Source organism: Sceloporus undulatus, chromosome 4, assembly GCF_019175285.1.
Source record: "Sceloporus undulatus isolate JIND9_A2432 ecotype Alabama chromosome 4, SceUnd_v1.1, whole genome shotgun sequence".
NCBI classification, from domain to species: domain Eukaryota; kingdom Metazoa; phylum Chordata; class Lepidosauria; order Squamata; family Phrynosomatidae; genus Sceloporus; species Sceloporus undulatus.
In genome coordinates this window covers 131,112,969-131,137,104 of record NC_056525.1, presented here as the reverse complement: position 1 = coordinate 131,137,104, position 24,136 = coordinate 131,112,969, and the positions used below count along the sequence as shown (strand labels likewise).

Sequence of the window (24,136 nt, the reverse complement as noted above, 5' to 3'; positions counted from 1 at the left end):
CTCCGTTACTTAGCCGAAGAGGCAGCATTATCAGAGACTACTTCGTGGTCATGTGGCCAGCATGTTTACCTTCCCATTGGAGTGGTACCTATTTATCTACTTGTATTTGCATGCTTTTGAACTGCTAGGTTCAAATCAGGGCTCTGTGTGTAACAACACATGATGATGAACTTTGAGAAAGGACTTCAAGAGTCTTCATTCAGGAAATCTGAAAGGCAGCTCCATATATACAGGCCGAGTATCCCTTATCTGAAAATCCAAAATGTTTCAAAATGCAAAACTTTTTTCATGAATGGCTGAGGTAATAACACCTTTGCTTTCTGATGGTCCTATGTACACAAACTTTTTTCATGCTCAGAATTATTTAAAATATTATATAAAATTATCTTTAGGCTTTGTGTAGAGTCATAGAATAATTGAATTTCCTGTTTAGAATTGGGTACCATTTCCAATAGAACTCATTATGAGTAAGGAAATATTCAAAAATCCAATAAAATAAAATAAATAAATCCAAAATTTGAAACATTTCCGATCCCAAGCATTTCGGATAAGGAATACTCAATCTGTGTGTATGTATATAGTGGCACTGGCAGCACTAAATTCAAGGACAGGGATGGATTGATGTGAGAGGAGAGAAATGGTGAGCAATGCCAAGGAAGACAAAGAAGCCAATGTTAGATTTAAGACAACAATCTTGTACAGTGATTTAAAGAAGAGAGCTAGGTGGCACAGTGGCTAAATGCCTGTAATGCAGCCACTCACTCACAACCCACAAATATAACAGAAGAATCTAGAACTCAGCATATTTCCAACTCTGGAGAAGATACAGGTGACATGTGTATTTGATGTCAAATTAGATTCTCCCACTCATCTCCATGTTCAGAGAATAGTAAAAGAAAAATTGTTTGACAGTGGAACACACTTCCTCACAGTGTGGTGGAGTCTCCTTCTTTGAAAATGTTTAAGCAGAGGCTGGACGGCCATCTCTCAGGAGTGCTTTGGTGGTGTATTCATGCATGGCTGGGGGTTGGACTGGATGGCCCTTGTGGTCTCTTCCAACTCTATTGCTCTATGATTCTATGAAAAACTTACTCCTAGCTCTAATTCCATTGGAGTGGAATACTCAGATGTCTCAGTAAATTATTATGATTGAAACAAGCAAAGTTAGGCCACTGAACACGTGACCCTTCTTCAATAGAAATCTCTGATCACTGGAATTGCAAAGCCAATCATGCTACTTCAGTATGTTTGTCTAAGAAAATTTTAGAACAAGAAAAGATTTGGTTGTTTGGAATTAGTATCAAATTTCAACTAGAAATAAAGCTCATTTGCAAGAAAACTTACAAAAACCTTTATAAAGTCAGAAAACATAGTCAGAAAACATAAACATGGGATTTTAAAGGGAGGATTCTCTTCAAAGTTTGACTGAAAAATAGTGAACTCACTCTTTTCTTTTTCCACTTCCATAACTTGCTTCTTCCATTCATCAAATGTGGGAATATCTCCTGGGTCTTTTGGAGTTATTACAGAGGTTGGATCAATTTCTCCTGCTTTTCTCTGGACAAGGCAGCAAAACAATATCAGGTTTTAAGCTATTACAAAGTTGAGGGTGATATATAGACAATATAGTAACAAAGTTATGTAATTATAGTAACAAATTTATGTACTATGTAAATTATAATACAGTGAATATAAAAAGACAAATATAGCCTATTATCAGTACGCCTACTGCTAGGCTGAGAGGCAAATTGCATTCCAGCATTTTACGAAAAAACTGCAAACACAACTTGCATTGTGAACTATTTGAAAAAGTTAATGTTACTGTCAGAGAGAAGAAATACAATATCTGCCCAGATATGGACACAGTCATGAGATAGTACACACACAGAGATAGTGTGAGGGGAGTTGGTGCAGTATTCCCCTCCCCTCTGTCCAGCTAGTGCAAGGGGTAGGGGGAGCCAGACAGAGGCAAAGGAAAGCCATAGCAGAAGTAGCAGTAACTGCAGTCACCCAGTGAGGAAAAAAAAGAGGAGAGTGAGAAAATTACATCATGTGGCAAGGAGCGGGGGGAAACAACAACTACATTTCTGTTTAACTCAGCCGTAGCACCCTTAAGAGAAGTAAGGGTGGTACTATAGGCTATTATCCACACATCTCTCTTTAACTTGGACTCTAGGAGTCCAAGTAGATCACAAGTTGAACATGAGTCAACAGTGTGATGCGGCAGCTAACAAGGCCAATGCGATTTTAGGCTGCATCAATAGAAGTATAGTGTCTAGATCAAGGGAAGTAATAGTGCCACTATATTCTGCTCTGGTCAGGCCCCATCTGGAATACTGTGTCCAGTTCTGGGCGCCAGAATTCAAAAAGGACATTAAGAAACTGGAGCGTGTCCAAAGGAGGGTAACTAAAATGGTGAAAGGTCTAGAAACCAAGCCCTATGAGGAACACCTTAGGGAGCTGGGTATGTTTAGCCTGGAGAAAAGAAGGTTAAGAGGTGATATGATAGCACTGTTTAAATATTTGAAGGGATGTCATATTGAGGAGGGAGCAAGATTGTTTTCTGCTGCTCCAGAGAACAGGACCAGGAACAATGGATCCAAGCTGCAGGAAAAGAGATTCCACCTCAACATTAGGAGGAACTTCCTGACAGTAAGGGCTGTCCGACAGTTGAACACACTTCCTCGGAGTGTGGTGGAGTCTCCTTCCTTAGAGGTTTTTAAACAGAGGCTGGATAGCCATCTGTCGGGGATGCTTTGATCTGGATTTCCTGCATGGCAGGGGGTTGGACTGGATGGCCCTTCCGGTCTCTTCCAACTCTATGATTCTATGATTCTAACATGTCCATCTTGCATGTGTCAGAAAACACCTCTACTTTTCACAACCTGCTCTTTCATTCTAAATTATAACCAGAAGCCATTAATTCAATGCATACTTGAAAGAGAGTACCACACATCAAATATACAGGTTCTGAGTACTGTATAATTCAGACTGGCCGAAAGAGTGAGTCTTCAGAAAACAAATCATCGGAAAGCAAGGAGGGCTGTGCTGTGAAATATAAAACATTTAAATGACATTGATTAAAGTGTTTTGAGTTACACCACATACCTCCCCTCTTAGGTTATCTGAAGCATTAAGTGCTGATTTTGGATCTGTCTTTTGCTCAGTTGCAGCAACTTGGGCATCAAATTCTGATTTAGTCGTCTTTCCCTTCTGGTGTGAAGAGATATTTTCTATGTGTTGACCTACAAGGCTAAAAGTATGTCAACATTAGAAATTCATATGGAAATAGCTTGAAATTTCAGGTTACAAATGGTCACATGGATACCTAAAATGGCAAACTCAAAAGTATCACCAATTACAAAAGTAAAACAATAACAACACTAAACTTATTCCAATACTCACCTGTCTGGTGAAGTAACAAGAGAGGAAGCCTCACTCTGAGGATCAGCTTCAAGTGCCCCACTAATATCGCAGTCAGGTTCTGACTGTTCAGCTTCAGCAGAAGTGACTATAGGGATGTCAACACTGGAATTTTCTATCACACTGAAGGGAAAAAGAAAGATGAACATCATTGGACCTGTCAATATTCTGCTAGACAAAGAGCTTCAACAAACAACAAACCAGAATCAGTCTAGAATTCTGCAAGGAAGACTTCAAAGGAATTGTTAAGATTTAAGTATATGTCTTGTTGCAGAAGTGTATTCTAATTCAAATACAGGTTTTGAACAAGGCCAAAATAATGACAGCTGAAATATGTATAAGTTACAGTATATGGTTCTAAAATTGAGTATTTTAGTATGGTAGGTAGAAGTGAGAGTTACATGGATTAATTCATGTTCCTGTCACAGAGAGGAGAAGGAGAGATGTAACTGGGCGGACATTTTGAGGGGCAAGTGTTTGAATTTTTTTTTAAACCCTTAGGATAGTGTGCTTGTTGCTGAGGGGGTGAAGCTTCTGTGAGTCACTAGGAGGCGGAGATAGCAGACTAGCTCTATATAACTCCTCTCAGAGCCGCACACCGTTTTTCATCCAAGGAGAACTACAGCAGAGACTGAGTTGATTGAATTCACTGCCAGAGATTGGTGAAAAAGGCCAGGTCATCAGAGGCCTTAATGTTGGTGTTTACTGGAGGATTTTTTAAGGAGGAAGCCCACAGTCCTGTTCGAGTGATTACTTAAGACTTCTCAGTATGGACACTGATGGAACTGCTGCTGTCACCTGCAACACTTGTGGGATGTTTGTCTTCTTGCCTACAGATGTAGAGAACTTCACATGCACCAAGTGCAAGTTGGTAGCACTCTTGGAGGAGAAAGTCCAGTAGCTGGAGTCCAGAGTAGCTACACTTCAGCATATTAGGGAGCAAGAGGATTTCCTGGACAGAACAGAACCAACAGTCTTGGACGGGGACCACACAGAGGAAGTTGCTGAGGCAGAGGAGGTCACTTCACATACACAGGAGGCAGACAGCTGGAGGAATGTCACACAGAGAACTAGGCCAACAAGGGATTGTTCTGGGGGCTTGCAGCTAGAGAATCAATTTGAAGCTCTTTCCCTTATCAAGGAGGACGAGGAACAGCAGCATGGACAGACTTCAGGGACAGAGCAGGGGACCCTGCTGCTATGCCTCGGAGGAGGCGTGTGGTCATAGTGGGGGACTCCTTGCTGAGGGGTACAGAAGCAGTGATTTGTAGGCCTGACAAGATGTCTTGAGAGATGTGTTGTCTCCCTGGGGCAAAGATCCATGATGTGACAGACAGGATGACAAGACTGGTCAAGCCTACTGACCAATACCCCTTCCTTTTGGTCCATGTGGGAACCAATATACTGCAAGACACAGCCTTCAGAACATCAGAAGGGATTACGAGGCTCTTGGTAGGAAGCTGAAAGAAGTGGATGCACAAGTTGTCATCTCGTCTCTTCTGCCAGTGAAGGGTATAGTCCAGGAAGGGAGAGGAAAATAGCAGATGCAAACAACAGATGGTGCCGCCAAGAACGATTTGGATTCTTTGATCATGGGCTGCAGTTCCATAAGGGGGGACTTCTGGCAACGGATGGGTCTCACACCAGTTGGAAGAAATCTTTTTGCCAACAGTCTCAAGCATTTGATCAGGAGGGCTTTAAACTGAGTTCCATGGGGGAGGGAGACAATATTATGGAAGGCGAAAGGGATGGAGAAAATAGTCAAACTGACATAGAGGAAACAAGACAAATAGTGCAAGGACCCAACAGTGGGAGGCAAAAAAACTTGCACAGACAGCAAGTAAAGAGGACCCATGGTCTGTGATGTCTCTACACTAATGCACAGAACATGGGAAATAAGTAAGATGAACTCGAACTCCTAGTACAACAAAGCAAATATGATATAATAGGCATCACTGAAACCTGGTGGGGTGAGTCTCAGAAATAAAGGAGTATAACCTTTTTAAGAGAAGTAGGCCAAATAGGAAAGGAGGAGGAATAGCACTATTTATCAGAGATATTTACACCAGTGATTTGATGACGCCTTTCTAGAACAGATGAGTACACACTCAGAAAAGAGAGATGTAGGAGTGATGGGTGACTTCAACTATCTTGATATTTGCTGGAATTCAAACTCAGCAAAATCCTCAAAGTCTAACAAATTCCTCACTTGCCTTGAAGACAATTTCATTTTCCAAAAGGTGGAAGAGACAACAAGGGTGTCAGCTATTTTAAATCTGATCCTAACCAACAACGATGACTTGGTTAATGCGGTGCAAGTGGTGGGATCATTAGATGGAAGTGACCATGTTCTCCTGGAGTTTGTTATACAGTAGAAAGGAGAAGCCACACATAGTCAGACACACATTCTAGACTTTAGGAAAGCTGATTTCAGTAAACTTAGAGAAATACTGGGGGTGATCCCATGGTCACGAATACTAAAAGAGAAGAGGATGGATGGGAATTTCTCAAAAGGGGGATACTGAGGGCACAATTTCAAATAGTTCCAGTGAGAAAGAAAAATGGGAGGTGTCGATGCCTAAGGAACTTTCAACTTTTAAGCGGAACATCTATAAGAAATGGAAAAATGGGGAAATCTCCAAAGAGGAATTCAAACAAATAGCTAGCCTGAGTAGGGGTAAAGTCAGAAAAGCCAAAGTGCAGAATGAACTCAGGCTTGCTAGAGAGGTTAAGAACAATAAAAGGGCTTTTATGGATATGTCCGTAGTAAAAGGAAGAAAAGGGAAATGTTAGGGCCACTGCGTGGAGAAGATCGCAAAATACTAACAGGGGACAGAGAAAAAGTAGAATTACTCAACACCTTCTTTGCCTCTATGTTCTCAGAAAAGGAAAAGGGTGCTCAACCTGAGGATGATGAAGCAGAGGACAGAATAGGGAAATTTCAGCATAGAATAAGCAAGGAGATAGTACAGGAATACCTTGTTACTCTAAATGAATATAAGGGAGATGGGGGTACACACGCGCACACTGCTCTTACCCCAGCTGCTTTATTCACTAATTTTGACTTTCGTGGGGGGTCTTGTGCCCTTAACACCCATGAATGTCAAGGGTAGACTGTATTGTAATTGAGATCTAATTGCAACCTGGATGATCAGACGGAAAGGAAAGGGATCAAGAGGACAGGTTGTCTTCCTTACTTGACCCTGCAGCTTGTCCACATCAGCAGTACTCACCATTTGGTAATAATTTAACTAATACATGGCTTTAGGATAACCTTCCTCAATCAGATACCTTCCAAATGTGTGGAACAATTACTGCATCATCTTCAGCCAGCATTGTTATACTGATTAGACTTATCTGAGTTGCAGTGCAGCATATTTGGAGAGTGCTAGAGTGGGGAAAGCTGACGAAGCAACTTGCTATTTTGTATTGTGCCATTTGTTGCCAGAAGTGGAATATGGCATACCTGTTGCTCCTCTCCCCCCCCCCCACCCTATCCCACCCCACCCTTCCCTTCTGGGCCTCCAGCTGCCTGCCATGCAAGCAAAATTATGTTCCTCCTCCTTCTGCTCTCCCAGGCCTTTAGCTGTGTCTGGGGATGTCCCGCCCCAGATGGCAGAAGCCACACCCTCTGAAGTTCCGTCCCCAGCATCCAAGTAATACCGGGTGCCAGAATGCCTTTGGGTAGTTGGTCCCTAAAAGGTTTTCCATCACTGCCATAGTCAATAAAGCACATGCTAATTTTCTTTTTGGAATTCTTTGATGTGCTCCATTAGCCATCGTATGTTTGCAATGTGATCCCTAGTGCCTCTTCCTTTCCTGAACCCTGATTGGCCATCTGGGATTTCTCCCTTCATGTATGTACAGAGTCTGTGTTGCAATTTTGCTTGCATAGGAGATTAGTGCTATGGTTCTATAGTTGCTGAAGTCTCTTGTGTTTCCTTTTTTGTGGATAGGGATGTATATTGATCATTTCCAATCTTTTGGCCGTCATTTTGTTTTCCATATCTGTTGACATATGTTGGTTAGCACTAGAGTTGACTCTGTCAATGTGGATTGTAGCAGTTCATTTGTTCCTGGAGACTTTTTTTTGCCATTACTTTTATTGCAGCTTCCACCGTGCTTTTTAAAATTTGAGGTTTACCTTCATATGGCTCTATATGTCTTTCATATTGTCATCTCTTTTTATACAGTTGAACCTTGCCTTACATGGGGGATCTATTCCGGACCTCCCCCCCCCCCCCCGGCGTAAGGCGAATTCCGCCTATGCTGGAGCCCCATTCAAGTGAATCTGAATGGGACGCGCCACCCAGTGTGTTCCCGCGCAGCTTGAGCACATAAACTCAAGACTGTGTATAGCATGCCAGCGTATAATGCAGGCGTGCTGTATAACTCTTCTGTGTATTGCATCTAATGTCTTTTTATTCCTTCCTGGTCTTTAATAATATTGTTTTATTTTATTTTTTGTCATAGAGCATCCCTTTCCTTGGTTTGAACCTTCCTTTGCTTTTTCGGATCTTGTGGAATAGGTCTCTTGTTCTTCCCTTTTTGTTGTCTTCTGTTTCTGTTCATTGGTCATTATGCACTAGCTGTTGTTCTGTTACATTTATGGTTCTTAGTTTATTCCTATCTCCTTTTGCTTTGTTCCTCTTCTTTCCTTTATTGCTTGTAGTGTTTTATCTGTTAATCTACACTTTCTTCACTTTCTTTTTGTCTGTTGGAAGTGTGTGTCAGCATTCCTCTTTTATTATGTCCCTGGCTTCAGACCAAAGGTCTTCCAGGTCATAATCTATTATGCTTAGTTCTGCAATTCTGTTCCGTATATTGTCAATGAATTCTGTGGAGATATTGTTTAAATCGTATTTTGGTATGAGGACTGGTTTTGTTTTCTTCTTGAGTTTTACTCTTTTTTTTTTAATAAGAGTAATTCATGATCTGTGCCTCAATCAGAACCTGGTCTAGCCTTGGCTATTAAAACGGAGCTTCACCATCTTTTACTTTTACTTATTTTGTACTTTCTATATGGTTTTTGTTAGCTAACCCTTGTTAGCACTGCGCACAGGGAGGTGTAGGTGGCACTCCCAAGTGATACACAGGCAGGATAAGAGCACTAACAGAGACAGAGGGAAACTAAAGGAAAACACACTTGCAAGAATAGCTAAGGGCAGAGAAAGATGACAAAACAAGTAGTGAACACACTCAGAAAAGCAAATGCCACCTGAAGTAGCATCACACATAAAATATGCACGTAGAATGTGAAAAGCATGAGCCAAGGGAAGCTAGTTCTAATAAAAATGGAGTGGAATGCATGAACATAGAAGTATTGGGGGTGAGTGAGTTAAAATGGACAGGAATGGCCCACTTTGAATCAGACACCAAAGCACATTTAATGGATGAGGCTCTCTCTTAAGTGTGATAACTTTGGTGGAGGAAAAGGAAGATCCCTGAAAATAGACAGAATGGTTATTCCATTAACACTCACACACCAATCAGGTGAGCCTTTTCAGTTTTGTAAACCTGAGTATCATTAAATCTTGTGGCATTTTACAGAAAACTACCCTGCTGGGATGAGGTCACACCTTCATCCTTGAAAGTAGAATAGTTTTCCCCCTCCCTGAACAGACTATTGCAAATCCAAATGAAAGTCTTCAAATAACAAATTGGAGATCAGAATTTTATTTTCACACTACTTGGCTATGCTTCACTTTTGGCTACAGTTCCCATGAATTAATCACACAAACAAGAGAACGCACAATTCAGTACAGGTACATCTCTATTTCCCAAATCATGTGCTCCTGAACATTACTTCCTAAAAAAAATTAGCGGCTAGAATCAGAAAAAAACATAGGAAGAATAGGGATAGCTTTCTGTTCCACAAAAAATCCTCTCAAAAAATAACATACATGCGTGAAATGAAACAAACAGGTCAGGCAAGCATTGCATAAGTAACTAAAATATTTTGAAACTTTACCACTTAAGATGCTTTCTTCCAAAATACATCTAGGGACAACTTTTCTATCATCAACCTGTACTTTTCTTATGATCTCTATTTTGGTGCTCCAATTTATAGGTTATGATGTTTTTAACATACTAAGTAGATGATCAAACAAGATTATCTGCTCTCCCCGTTTCTCTGTTTGGAAGAGACCACAAGGGCCATCCAGTCCAATCCCCCATGCCATGCAGGAACTCTCAATCAAATCATCCCTGACAGACGACCATCCAGTCTCTGTTTTAAAACCTCCAAAGAAGGAGACTCCACCACTCTCCGAGGGAGTGTGTTCCACTATCAAACAGCCCTTTCTGTCAACAAATTCCTCCTAATGTTGAGGTGGAATTTCTTTTCCTGTAGCTTCTATCCATTGGTCTGTGTCCTGTTCTCTGGAGCAGCAGAAAACAAGCTTGTTCCTTCCTCAATATGACATCCCTTCAAATATTTAAACAGGACTATCAGATCACCTCTTAACCGTCTCTTCTCCAGACTAAACATCCCCAGCTCCCTAAGACGTTCCTCATAGGGCATGGTTTCAAGACCCTTCACCATTTTAGTCGCCCTCCTTTGGACACGCAACCTCAATAGGATAAGCAAGAGTAAAAGCCCATTTTCCCTGTCAAAGCTTTACTGCATTGTCTTCTATAAACATGCTGCTGCAACCCAACACCAAAAATTTGTGTTTTTCCAGTCATCCTTTATTCTTCTGCCAGTGTTGATGCTGTTAAAAGAATCTAACTAGACAAATAGTGAAGAGGTAAAGGGGAAGGGGCTGGGAGTGTACAAGGCTTTGTAAAAATGAGCTGTCAGAGGGTTTGTTAACTGAGATATATGTGTACCATAAAATAGATGAAACACAAAATTGACAAAACTGACTATATTTAGAGTCTCAAAGATGATACAAAATATCTATACATATTAATTCTGTGAGAGCAGATGAAAGAAAAAATGTTTTAATGTATAAATTGGAAAGGCTTACCTGGGCTGAGGAACTGGTGAGATCTCTGAGGTAGGCATGCTGAAAGTACTTTCAGAAAGACCAGATGTACTAAATGAAGCTTCACTCAAATCCACTGAAGACTGTCCATCAGCTTCCACTGTTTTTAACTTCTCCATATCTATAACCTGTTAAAAATTGAAAACTGTGGAATCAGTTCTGGTGTTGGCAGCTTTTGCAGAATTTCCATTTTATAACTTAAAGTATAAGAAAGGAACATTCCCATGTGCTCTCTCACAAATACAGACATATACACAGAGAGAAACACACAGAGAAACATAGAAGGGAGTCATTGGTCCAAAACACAGTGCAGAAATAATCCAGTTTGAGACTGCTTTAACTGCCCTGGCTCAGTACTAGGAAATCTTGGGAATTATAGTTTATTGTGGCACCAGAGGTCTCTGACGGAGAAAGTTAAATATTTCACAAAACTACAATTCCCAGAATTGCCTAGCACTGAGCCAGAACAGTTAAAGTGATCTCCATTTCTGCAATGTGTTTTGGATCTATGGGGTCAGACTATGAATCTTACAGTTCCTTGTTCACACAAATCTATAGTGGGCCCTTGGTATCCACCCCCCTGGATACCAAAATCCATGGATGTTCAAATCCCATTAAATACAATGACAATCTCGAACTGGATTATATCTGCACTGTGTTTTGGACCATATTTCCCACATCCTTGCGGATAGAGACACCCACACACACATATTTCAAAAACAAAAACAAAAAAGTAAGAATATCCAAAAGATAATGTAATCCCTCAATTCCGGGGGATTGTATTTTGCTGTATAAAAGAGCAGAACTTAAATAAAAACAACAACAACAACAATTTGTATTCCACTTTTTCACAAAGGAATCAAAACGGATTCCAGCAGCATGAATAAAACATCAAACAATTAAAAATTACAATTAAAAAAACCCCAAACCCCAACCCTCTCCCCATCATAAAAATAGTGATCATCCCATAAAAGAGATTGAACATCAAAAAATGTAAAACTGTCCAATAGAAATACAATAAAATTTTGGGCAGATTAGCACAAGAAATGAGTCTTCCTCTAGAGGAGGGGGGGGAAACGGGTCAATTGTATCAATCAATTTTGATATCGCTGTCAAAGGGGGGGGGAGGCAAATCTAATGGATTTAATGGATCTAACCTAGTCTGGAAAGGCCTGCCGGAAGAGATCCGACTATAGGACATCATAGAGAAAGAAGAAGAAGAAACACAGTATCAAATCTGAACAAATTTGAGAAAGACTTTAGCTTTCATTTTTGCGGTCATGAATTCCAAGTGATCTTCTTCAATGGCTTCTTTCTTTTGGTTAAATGCTTGTACTGCAGCCACTCACCCACAAACCACAAGGCTATGAGTTCAGTACCAGCCAAGGGCTCTGGGCCGACTCAGCCTGGCATCCTTCTGTAGGTCACTAAAATGAGTACCCAACTTGTTGGGGGCAATTAGCTGACACTTTGTAAGCCGCTTAGTACATCGGTAAGTGGTACAGAAATGTACTTGCCATTGCTACTTGCTAGTAACAATACTTCAAGTATCAGTAAAATAAGTAAGACTGAAATACGTTTACATAATGGCAGGGGTGGGCAACTTTGGAGCTGGAGTTAATTTTTATTTCCCTAGATCTCCTGCAGGCCATCCCCACAGTGGGCCCAAATACCTTTGTTTTCCTTTGTGGTCCCTCCTATCACTTCTTGTCATTATTTTGACAAGGATTACAGATTATTTTTATTTAACCTTTCTCCCAAGCCCAGGACCCAAGGCAGCTTCCATAACATATGAAATGATTACCAAAAATCAAAATAATTTTTTAAAACACATTAAAACACTATAAATTACTAAAAAAACTGGTTTAAAAACAGAAAAAAGTAAAAATAATAAAAAAATATTTAATTAAAAAACCTCAAAGCCATGAAAGGCAAGCCTGCTATGGGGAGGGCTGACTGTAGGTGCATAAAAACAGAGATAATGTCAGATTAACTAATGGGAGGAGATGGTTGGTCAGATTAACTGAAGGACATGTTTGGCTGATTCATTGACCAATGATACTGCAACCTTGCTTTACATTAATTAAATTTTTACATGGACACATCTGAAAATGTATGTCTTACAGTGTACATATAATGAGAAGTAAAAACACTTGTAAAAGAATAGATAATGGACAAAATTGCCTCTGTTTGCTTGTGTGTATTCACAGAGTATTCCTCGGGATAAGTATTTATGACAGAATAAATATGTTCTAAAGAGAGTGTTTCAATAGATCTTGTCAGTCTCCTCCTAGTTGAAAAGAACAAACAATATTTAAATACAGACCTATTAAAACAGCATCTTGGAAAAGGACTGTTTCAATCCTAAGAAATGCACATGCAAGTACCCTTATTTTCTGGTGTTTCCTGGGCTAATGGTTTAATAAACATCGGTACTCAATGCAGAAGTAACAGGATAGAACAGCATGAAAAAGGAAGAGCAGTTCAACAGGTTATTTTTAATAAATTCAAACCAAGCAACATGCACATGTGAAATCAAGCAACCAGATGAAGTCTATCTTGAATAAAGAAAGACAAAAATATTTTGAACCTTCTAGAGATCACTTGAAGACTTATTCCAAAATGGATCCAGACATGACTTTCTTTCATCAGCCACGCTCTTCTATGATTTCCATTTTGGTGGCAAAACTTAAGACCAGTTTTTCAAACATGCTGATGAAGCAGGGCTTAGCTGCTCTCCCCCTTTTTGTTGTTAATGCACACTCGGTAAAAGATTCTGAAGGAAGCTGCTGTTTACCTTGCCTTTTGCAGGCTGCTCTGCGCAAATATGTGTTGTCTAGAGTAGAATCCCACTTTTGCCCTGTTCATTTGTTTATTAGACTGTTTACTGAAGACAAACTACTGCAACCGTTACTGAAGAGTCTGTATTTCTCCAGCCTTCCTTCACTACCCCTCCAGTGCTAATGCGGCTTAAAAAAACTTCCAGCTAGACACAACGTAAGTAAGAAAAGTGGGGAGAGCTGGACAGGGATTAAAAAAAACCTCCGTAAAAAAAAAAGCTGTGCTATCACAGGCTTTATTAAGTGAGATAACCAGTATAATACTATCTTTCATTTTTCAAATTGTTACAAATAGCAAGTTATGCAAACACTGAAACTGCACATATCTATTTTTTAAAAAACAAATTAATATCTGCAGGCCAGATAGCGTTAGGGTCTGGCATCACCGGTAACATTTAAGACACAAGACAGCCAAAATAAAGCTGCTTCAAGTCACAGTGGAGTGTATTGTGTTTTCAATGATGCATGCGTCCTAAGAGCCCAGAAGTCGACCAAAGACACACTCCAGCACTATAGGACTGGGACGTGGCTTTGGTGTGGCTTCTGGTAATCTTAGTAACGCAGTTCATGTCATTTAAACTACATATCTCCACTTTGACTCGAAGCAGCTTTATTTTGGCTGTCTGTAAAAGGCCTTACATAGCAATAAGTTCACTGGTCCCCCACTTCACACAGCACTTCTCTTTCTCCTTGTTACTACATTTTCATCTGTCCTGTAAGTTTCTCACTCTGGAATGGGGACTTTATAACCCTCCAGAGGTTGTTCTGCATACTGGCTATAGCTAATGGGAGTTCCAGTTCAGCAATATATGCAGGGCTACATGTTCCCCACCCTGACCAAACTGCTGGTTAGGCTTGTTTAAGTTAGCCTTTGCAAATCTTCAATCTTTTCAAATATGTACTGCCTCTATTAAAACTACAAATGAAAAAAATTGTTCAGCATTAATAATTTATACAATACTCTTGTATTTTTACTACCCTGAAACATTTGCACAATTTTTTCATTTCTGTTACATGATTTTCAGGAAAACAAGTAGTCAGAAATGTTGGGTGAATGGGAGTTCATTGCCAGTTGCTTATGTTTTAACAAGAATTTATGTTTAGCAGCATCTGCTTTAAATATAATCTCTGAATACATTAGGGTTCAGAATATTCTGTGAGCCAAGTTATTTATTTACATAATATCCCATGTTAGAACTACAGAACTGTGCTTAATTCTACAAGAAAGCCAAACCACTGGTTCTTTATGTACTTACCTTTTCCTTAATGTTCTCATCCATGTTTGCCAAGGGAAAGTTCTCATTTGGTGAAAACAAATATGTAGTTGAAGGACCTTCTTTACAAGAGACATGCCAGCTGGGAAAACTGTTAAATATAATATAATATAAGAGCCACATTTAATACAAATGGATTGAAAGCTGCATTTACATGTTGCATGATGCTATGAGGCATGTCATCAAAAGCCTCTTAAAATTACCTAATTAATTCCTATTTGATTTTCTCTTTTTAAAAAACTGTTTACAATGCCATGTTAAAAGCAAAAATGGTTTGTTGTCAGACATACACTTCAGGAATAGTTAGGAGTTTGGGAGCTATCTTAAATGAATTCAAGTTTTCAGGGGCAGATGAACGGCATTCTTAGGTACCACAGAAGTTACTGTCAGTCCCAGATCCTTCATTTCTGAAAAAGTGCTGAGAACAAGAAAAGTACAACAGGAATGAAAACAGGTAAATATTTTCTATCAGAAAGAAAGATAAGTTGGAAAAGAAGGATGTTCCGTGCTAGGAAGATAAAAAAATCTATTTGCCTCAGAGGATGCCAATGGCAAACTCGTTGGCAAACTTGCCTAGAAAACCTCGTAATATGGTTAACATAAGTTAGAAGCCACTTGAAGGCACACAACAGCAGCAAGACAACAGAGGTAGGGTGGGTGGGGGCTGATTCAACGGGAACACTGTCTAGAACTGAATTCCTATTTATGCATCACATAGAATCACAGAGTTGGAAGAGACCTCAAAGGCCATTCAGTCCAAACCCCCTACCATGCAGGAATATTCAATACAAGCACCTCCAACAAATGGCCATCCAATGTCTCTTTAAAAACCTCCAAAGAAGGAAACTTCACCATACTATGAGGGAGCTTGTTCCACTGTCAAACAACTCTTACTGTCAGATGTTCCTCCTAATGTTTAGGTGGAATCTCTTTTCCTGTAGCTTGCATCTATTGCTCCGGGTCCTATTCTCTAGAGCAGCAGAAAACAAGTTCGCTCCATCCTCAACATGACAGCCATTCAAATATTTAAACAGGGCTACATTATCAACTCCTAACCTCCTCTTCTCTAGGCTTCCTAAGTCTCTCCGCATAGGGCTTTATGGTTTCCAGACCTTTCAGCATTTTCGTTGCCCTCCTCTGGACACACTGCAAATGTGGAAGGCTAATTGTTATCAGTTTTACAGAGAACCTGCTCCATGTGTAAATTAAAAATACAAGGTTCACTGATTTTGACATAACAAGTTTCTTTTGACTGCTGTGAAAAGGAATTCTTTTAAAATAAAAATCCAGAGCTGGTAGTTTTGCACTATTTGAGGATATGTGTGTTCACTTTCTCCTGCAATTTAAGTTTCTCCACCTAAAGTTCAACACGTTCACTAGCACAATGCTATTCACCTGCTATAAGGATATGTTGATCCTTATTAAAAAATATTTCTTAATCATTTTTCTTTTCCTGGGATGTATAAAGAACTCATTTTAAAATTCTTCAAAAGATTATTAATGGCTAAGAAAGCTATTTTAAACATCAAAGGCCAAGCTGAAAAACAAATTTTGTTGGAAGTTCAACAAGAATGGATCAAGCCTGAATACCACTGCTGGAAAGAGGCACAAACAAATTGCTGCTTCAGAGAAAGCCCTCTTCTTGCTAACCTAAGAGCTTAATGTTTGGGACACACAACAAAGCCTCTACTGAAGATATCAGATTATTGTCTAGCTCATACAGAAAGGGACAATCTTTCTGATATCCTGGCACAGAGCCCTTTAGGGCTTTACAGGTCAATACCATCACCATGAATTAGCACAGAAATAAACTGGCCATCAATGCTGTCAATTTAACAATGGTGACATAGGGTTCCTAAAGCACAAACCACACCATCATCTGGCTATATTGCATTCTGAATAAACTGTAACTTCTGAATACTTTTCAAATGCAGTTCCAGACAGAGTGAATTACAGAAGCCTAACTGAAAGGAAGTCAAGGCATGGACCACCATGGCCAATTTGTTTTCTCTAGCAAAGAGCACAGCTAGCAAACCAGATGAAGATAGGCAAAGGCACTCTTGACCACAAAGGCTCCTTAACATTTCAGGAGCCATGTTGCATCCAAGAGCACCCCCAAATTGCAAACCTGGTCCTCTAGAAGGACCCCATCCAGAAAGTGTTATAATCCTAATCCCAGCCTTTTTTGAGGGGGGGGGGCTTTGTTATGTTTTTCCTTTGTGAAATGAGCCTCCTTTTGTTCACCCATATCCAATCCTGCACTGGACCCAAACAGTGATCCAGGATTTCAACAGCTTTGTACAATCAGTTGAAAACGTAAGGGTAAAGTAAGTATCCAATTCTACTGGATAAGATTGTTTTGATACAAAATTAGCAGAAGAACTCACCTTCTTTGAAATGTTTACAGTGAGAATAGGCCCTAAGATGGGTCATACTTATGTTTGATCAAATTTTATATAATCATAGAACCTTATAGCTGGAAGAGACCTCAAGAGCAATCTAATTCAACACAACTAACATACCCCTGATAGATGTCCATCCAGCCTCTGTTTAAAGACTTCTGAAGAAGGAAATTCCACTCTTCCCACCATTATCTCTGTGGCAGTCTATTCCAGTCGAACAGCTCTTATAATAATAAAAAAATTCTTCCTAATGTTTAGATGAAACCTCTTTTATTGTAATTTGAACCCACTGGTTTGTGTTCTACTCTCTGAAGCAGCAGGAACAAGTTTTCCCCATCATCTACTTGACATCCCTGCAGATATTTAAAGAAAGCTATCATATTTCCTCCCAGTCTTCTCTTCTCCAAGCTAAACATACCCAGCTTCCCAAGTCATTCCCCCACCATGGTTTCCAGACCTCTGATCATCTTTGTCATCCTTCTCTGGATAAGTTCCAGTTTATCGATGTCCTTCAATCCAAAGGATGCACCAATGGCTCCTCTTCATCCCAGAGGGAAATGATTAGCGGGGCACCACAGGATTCTGTCCTAGGCCCAGTGCTATTCAACATCTTTATCAATGCCTTGGATGGCAGCATGCTTATCAAATTTGCAGATATCACCAAATTAGGAAGGGCAGTCAGTACCCCAGAGGACAGGATAAGTATTCAAAATGACCTTAACAGATTAGAAAGCTGGGCCAAAACTAACCAAATGAATTTCAACAGGGAGATATGTTAAAAGTACTACATTTAGGTAGGGGGGGGGGAGAATTGCAAACATAGGATGGGTTACACCTGGCTTGACAAAAGTACACTTAAACATTAGGAGGAACTTCCTGACAGTAAGAGCTGTTCGACAGTAGAACGCAATCCCTGTGGTGGAGTCTCTTTCTTTGAAGGTTTTTAAACAGAGGCTTGATGGCCATCTGTCAGGAGTGCTTTGATTCTTTATTTCTGCGTGTAAGGAGGTTGGACTAGATGGCCCTTGTGGCCTTTTCCAACTCTATGGTTCTTCAATTGTGGTGCCCAGAACTGACAGAGTATTCCAGATGAGGTTTAACCAAAGCAGAATAAAGTGAAATCACTACTGTGAGATCAATACATCCCTCAAACTGGACACTATTCTCCTGTTCATATAGCACAGAATTCCCTTTTTAGCAACTGCATCACACTGCTGACTTGTGCTTAGCTTGTGGTCTCCTAAGACCCATAGGTTCTTTTCATACAAACTGCTTAAAACCCAGGTGCCACCAATTCTATATTTATGCACTTCATTTTTCCTGTCTAGATGGAGTATTTTACATTTCCTACACTGAAATTCAGATTGTTAGTTTTGGCCAAGATCAAATTTACCAAGACCATTTTAAATTCTGTTCCCATTCCTTCTGTTCTGAAATATTTGTTCCCCCGATATTTGTTGTTATCTTCAAATTTGATAAGCATGTCTTCCATTCCATCATCCAAGTAATTGATAACGACATTGAACAGCACTGGGACAAGAGCAGAAACCTGAGGCATTCCACTAGTCGCTTCCCTCCAGGATGAAAACCAACCATTGGAGAGTACCCTCTGAGTTCTGTCTGTCACCAATTACGGATCCACCTAAATGTTACACTGTCTACCCACAGTTCACCAGTTTGCCTGCAAGAATATCATGGGGGAATCTTGTCAAAAGCCTTACTGAAACCAACATTTATTTCATGCACAGCACTCCCCTGAAACTACCAAACTTGTAATACTAATTAAAAGAGATAAGATTAGATTGACATGGTTTTGAGAACCCATACTGCCTCTCAGTCATCACATTTCTATGTACAAACAAATTGACTGTTTAATTATCTATTCTAGAACTTTTTCTGATATTATTATCAAACCAACATATCAGTAATTGCTTGGGTCCTCTTTTTTGACTGTGGGGCCATTATGTGCCAGTCCTCCACTGTGCTGCAACAAATCCTGTTCCCCAAGAATTCTCAAAGATTATTGATGTCTGCACATTCCTTAGTACTCTTGGATGCAGATCATCCCTCTCTGGAGACCCGAAGTCATTTACAGTAGCTAACTACTCCTTCACAAACTCTTTACCTCTTCTTATTTATTCTATCTTCACCAGTAAGAGCACTATTTTTTATTTATGAGCAATTCCTCTCTTTTCCTTAGCACCAAATCCAAGATAGTTGATTCACTTGTTGCTTCCTCCATCTTATGTGCAATTAAATTGTCACCAAGTTAAATGAGGAATTTCTTGGACTCTATGTTCTTGACAAAGTGTGACTTAGAACAAGTATTAGGTAGTTGAAGTCTCCCATTACTACTGTTGCTGCTCTTAACTGCTGTCAAGTCAACTTCAACTTATGGTGACCCCATGAATGAATGGCCTCCAAGCTGGCATATTCAGAGAATATTCTCTGAAGATGCCAGTCACAGATGCTGGCTAAACATCAGGAATAAACTCTTCTAGAACATGGCCATATAGCCCAAAAAACCTAAGCATTATTGTCTTTTCTAGTAAGTCATGTCTTCTCATGATATAGCAAAAGTATGACAGTCTCAGTTTAGTCATCCTGGCTTCTAGGGAGAGTTCAGTCTTGATTTGCTCTAGGACCCATTTATTGGTCTTTTTAGGCAACCATCATATCCACAGGACACTTCTCTAGAACCACATTTCAAATGAGTTGATTTTCTTTCTATAAGCTCTCTTCACTGTCCAGCTTTCACAATACATAGAAACGGGAAATACAACAACATTAGTTTTCAATGATGCATCTTGCCACCAGGATATTATCTAATTCCTTCATAGCTGCCCTTCCAAGTCCTATTCTTCTTGACTGCACTCTCTATTGTGGTTAAGGACTGAGCCAAGGTATGGAAAATCTTGAACTATTTCAATGTCATCACCATCAAAGTTCTGTAAATCATCTGTGGTCATTATTTTTGTTTTCTTAATGTTCATATGTAAACCTAACCTTGGCACTTTCTTCTCTGACCACCTTCAGGAATCATACTAAGTCTTCACTATGTTCTGTTAGCAGTATGGTGTCATACAGGGTTTCCAAACATGAGACTCATTCCACCAGGTTTCAGTGATGTTGATTAAACCATATTTCCCTTCCCATGATAATAATTCAAGTTTATCTTGCTTTGTCCCACATCTTCCTTGTGACCACACAAAGGGCCTGTACAGACAGGCCAAAATAAAGCTGCTTTGGGTCACTTTGGAGGTGTTCTGGTTAAATGATGCATGCGTCCTAAGAGGCCAGAAACCATGCCAAAGCCCCACTCCATTCCTAAGGACCAGAGCACAGATTTGGCATAGCTTCTGGCCTCTTAAGAGGTGTGTGTCATTTAAACACCATACCCCCAAAGTAACCTGAAACAGCTTTATTTTGTTGTGTCTGTACAGGTCCTAAATGTCTACAAAAGAACTAGACTGCTTTAGGTTCCTTAGAAAATCATGGAACCTAAAGCACCTATATAGAGGATACTTAGGAGCAATCCTATCAGTTATGTAAGACATCTCCCTATTGCATGAAACTGACCAGGACAGCAACAGTATTCTGAACTCTAGCTGCCGGAAACCACCTCTGCCCCTGCACAGCAACCAAGAATACTGTTCAATGGGTCTGCCATGTTTGTGGGCTAACCATCTGTAGACTGGACCATCTGTGGCCAACCATGCCCCATATTTTTCAATGGTGGGGCATGTTTGCAGAGCCACTGATGTCTCACCCAATGGATAATATGGGGTTTAAGCATCTGCATTTTCCCCCTCTGCGGGGGGAGGAGGAATGACCAATGGTCCACTGTATCTATATAGCACATTTCCCCCAAAGTGGAGTCCAAAGCAGGATCCAAAGGAGACTGTAGAGTAGGCCATTTCAACAGGTCTCCAATGTGCGTAGAGTTTACAAGGATCAAAATTCAAGAAGATTTTAATAGATTAGAAAGCTGGGCCAAAACTAACAAAATAAAATTTGGTAAGAGCAGTTTGACAGTGGAACACATTCCCTTGGAGATTGGTGGAGTCTCCTTCCTTAGGGGTCTTTAAGCAGAGGCTGGATGGCCATCTGTCAGTGGGGATGCTTTGATGGAGAGTTCCTGCATGGCAGAAGGGAGCTGGACTGGATGGCCCTTGGGGTCTCTTCCCACTCTACACTTCTAGGATTCTATGAATTTCAATAGGGAGAAATGTAAGGTACTGCACTTAGGGTAGAAAAATGAAATGCACAGATATAGGATGGGTGACATCTGGCTGAATGAAACTACGTGTGAAAGGGATCTAGGAGTCCAAGTAGACCACAAGTTTAACATGAGTCAACAGTGCAATGCAGCAGCTAAAAAGGCCAATGTGATTTTTGGCTGTATCAATAAAAGTATAGTGTCTAGATCAAGGGAAGTAATAGTGCCACTCTATTCTGCTTTGGTCAGGCCCCACCTGGAATACTGTCTCCAGTTCTGGGTGCCACAATTCAAAAAGGATGTTGAGAAACTGGAGCGTGTCCAAAGAAGGGAGACTAAAATGGTGAAGGGTCTGAAAATCATGCCCTATGAGGAACGACTTAGGGAGCAGGGGATGTTTAGCCTGGAGAAGAGAAGTTTAAGAGTTGATATGATAGCCCTGTTTAAATATTTGAAGGGATGTCATATTGAGGAGGGAGCAAGCTTGTTTTCTGCTGCTCCAGAGACTAGGACCCGGAACAATGGATGCAAGCGACTGGAAAAGAGATTCCAGCTCAACATTAGGAGGAACTTCCTGACAGTGAGGGCTGTTCGACAGTGGAACAGTCTCCCTTAGAAGCCTTTAAACAGAGGCTGGATGGCCAACAAACTCCAACTTCCAGGGCCCTGAGCCAAGGCAGGTAAAGTGATGCCAACCGGGCTATTTCCCAGTGCGGACGCAGCCATGGTTGTCGGGGAGGTTCCGGGGAGGCCCCCGGCGCTGCTCACCTGAGGAATCCGCATCCGAGGAGGAAGCAGGAGGCCAGGAGGAGGAGGAGCCGAGGGGGCCGCTCCTTCATCGTCTCCCCGCTCTGCCTCTCCGGGCCAGGGGCCGGCGGCGCATCCTCCCGGCGGCGGCGCTGGTTGCGAGGATCCCGGACGCGTCGAGGCGGAATGTGACGCGTCAGCCTCCGCGGGTCACAGGAAGCCAACTGCCGCGCATGCGCACCGCGCCCCACCTGCAAAACGCCGTTGCTCTCAAGGCCGCACCTGATTGGTTCGCGTTCTTCGCTCCCCGAGTGCGCGCGCCCCAACGCCCCGCCCCCTCCCCAGCAGGACCTACATGGAAGGTGGCCACCGTGGCGCCTGAAAGACCCCTCGCAGTGAGGGAAGCCCTGGTTGCTGCCGGAGCGGGCGCTGTGGTTATAAAGAGGGCTGTTGTCGTTTTTTAACACCAGGGAGATGCGGTAGATTAGGGCTCAGCCCAGCCGTGTCTCCGACGCAGTCAGATGGTAAACCGCCTTTGGTCAGATCAGGCACTTCGTTGGGCAGCCTGAGTCAAATGCGAGGGCTGTTTTTGGACGTTCCCAAACTTTCCGAAGCTGCACTGGCGGAATAATCCAGTTTGACACCATTTTAACTACGGGCCAAAACACACCGCAGGAATAACCTAGTTTGAGAGCGCTTTAACTGCCCTGGCTGAGTGCTACGGAATCCTCCTGGGAATTGTAGTTCATCGTGGCACCAGAGCGCTCTCATAAAGAAGGCTAAATGTCTCACAAAACTACTGCCCCCAGAATTCCCTAGCATTGAGCCAAGGCAGTTAAAGCGGTAACAGAGTGCATTGTTTCTGCAGTGTGTTTTGGACCTGCCATGGCTCAGTGCTGTGGACTCCTGAGATCTGTAGTTTTGTTGAGCTTTCCCACAACAAGCTGCATCACCCCTGGCGCCAAACTACAGTTCCCAGAATTCCATAGCACTGAGCCATGATGTGGTGTGAAACCAGATTATTTCTGCAGTGTGGATGCAGCCAGCTCACAGGAAGTACCGAGGTTTTTTGTTGCTCTCTGTCACACCCGAGTTGCCTGAACGCAAGCCGGCCTGTTACAATCATTGACTTAGTTTTCTTTGGAAGAAAAAGCCCAACAACAACAAATGGGTCAGGAATGGTTTGTAGGGTGAGACTTTTGACGAAAACACCCATTCAAGTCTAGCTCAGCGTTACAGGTGTATTACAGAAGTCAAAAGGACCAATGTGAGACTCCACATGTAGGCCACAAAAGCCAAATGCACAATTACAGGAGGAGGAGGGGAGGGGCGCATGGCTCAGCAGCACTCCTACATTTGATCTTGTTAATCATCAGTTGAACATGAGCCAGCAGCGTAATACTGCAGCAAAGAAAGTGAATGCTATTTTAGCCAGCATTAATAGAAGCATAGTTTCAACGTGAAGGGAAGTAATAGTCCCACTATGCGCTGATCAAGCCTTATATGGAGTAGTACGTTCAGTTCTGGGTGCCTCATTTTAAGAAGAACATGGACAAGTTGGAGCCAGTTCAGAGAAGGCAAGAAGAATGATAAGAGGCATGGATAACAAAACATGGAAAGAAAGGTTGAAGGAGTTGGGATTGTTCATCTTCATGAAGAGAAGACTGAGGGGGGTGACATGATTGCCCTCTTTAAAGCCCTCAAGGGCTGTCACAGAGGAGAGGGGGCAGGCCTGTTCTCTGCTGCCCCAGAGGGCAAGACTAGGCCAATAGTAGATTTCAATTGAAGACTGGAAGGATCTTTATGACAGTAAGAGCAGTTTGGCAATGGAATTGATTGCCTAGAGAAGTGGTGGGGTCTTCCTCTCTGGACATCTTCAAAAAGAGGCTGGACAGCCACCTGCTGAGGATGCTTGAAGACTCAGTGGCCCATGAAGCCCCTTCCAGCTCTGTGATTCTGTGACTATGGGCCAGAACAGAAAAGCAGGAAGGGACAGCTTGAAGCCGCCCCCTCCAAAGATGCCTCAGGACCATAGCAAACACACGCTGCAGTCCTGAAGGTGCCCTCCATTACCAGCCCAAATAGGAGCTTAAAAGATGCACTCCCATTTGGGTCACCTTAGTACACCTGGTGCAAATTATGGGCACTTTTGTAGTGCGTGGTGTCAAGACGGTGCACCCCTGGAGCATCTTAAAGCCGCCTTCATCTGCTCGGCTGAGTGGCTTTCAGGTGTCTTGGGGAC

At 41.5% G+C, this 24,136-nt stretch overlaps 1 protein-coding gene and 1 long non-coding RNA gene across 5 annotated transcripts in view; both read right to left on the bottom strand.

Annotated features, from left to right (window-relative positions):
* The window catches only part of SUCO (SUN domain containing ossification factor), an 82,855-nt gene extending 72,310 nt beyond the window's left edge, over window positions 1-10,545 (bottom strand). For 3 of the 4 annotated variants that reach the window (XM_042462142.1, XM_042462143.1, XM_042462144.1), the window contains exons 1-4: window positions 10,395-10,545; window positions 3,406-3,546; window positions 3,109-3,253; window positions 1,446-1,557 (exon numbers count right to left, since the gene is read on the bottom strand). In XM_042462142.1, the coding sequence (XP_042318076.1) occupies window positions 1,446-1,557; window positions 3,109-3,253; window positions 3,406-3,546; window positions 10,395-10,531 (535 nt within the window). In that variant the 5' untranslated portion in view covers window positions 10,532-10,545. Of the gene's footprint in view, window positions 1-1,445; window positions 1,558-3,108; window positions 3,254-3,405; window positions 3,547-10,394 lie in introns of those variants that run through there. The other variant, XM_042462146.1, reaches the window with a different exon arrangement.
* Window positions 10,546-12,595: 2,050 nt separating this feature from the next.
* Window positions 12,596-22,098, bottom strand: LOC121928000. The gene is made up of 3 exons (XR_006103420.1): window positions 21,916-22,098; window positions 14,509-14,617; window positions 12,596-12,702 (listed from the first exon to the last, which is right to left on the bottom strand). It is a non-coding gene; the product is annotated as an uncharacterized LOC121928000 (long non-coding RNA).
* Window positions 22,099-24,136: the final 2,038 nt, after the last annotated feature.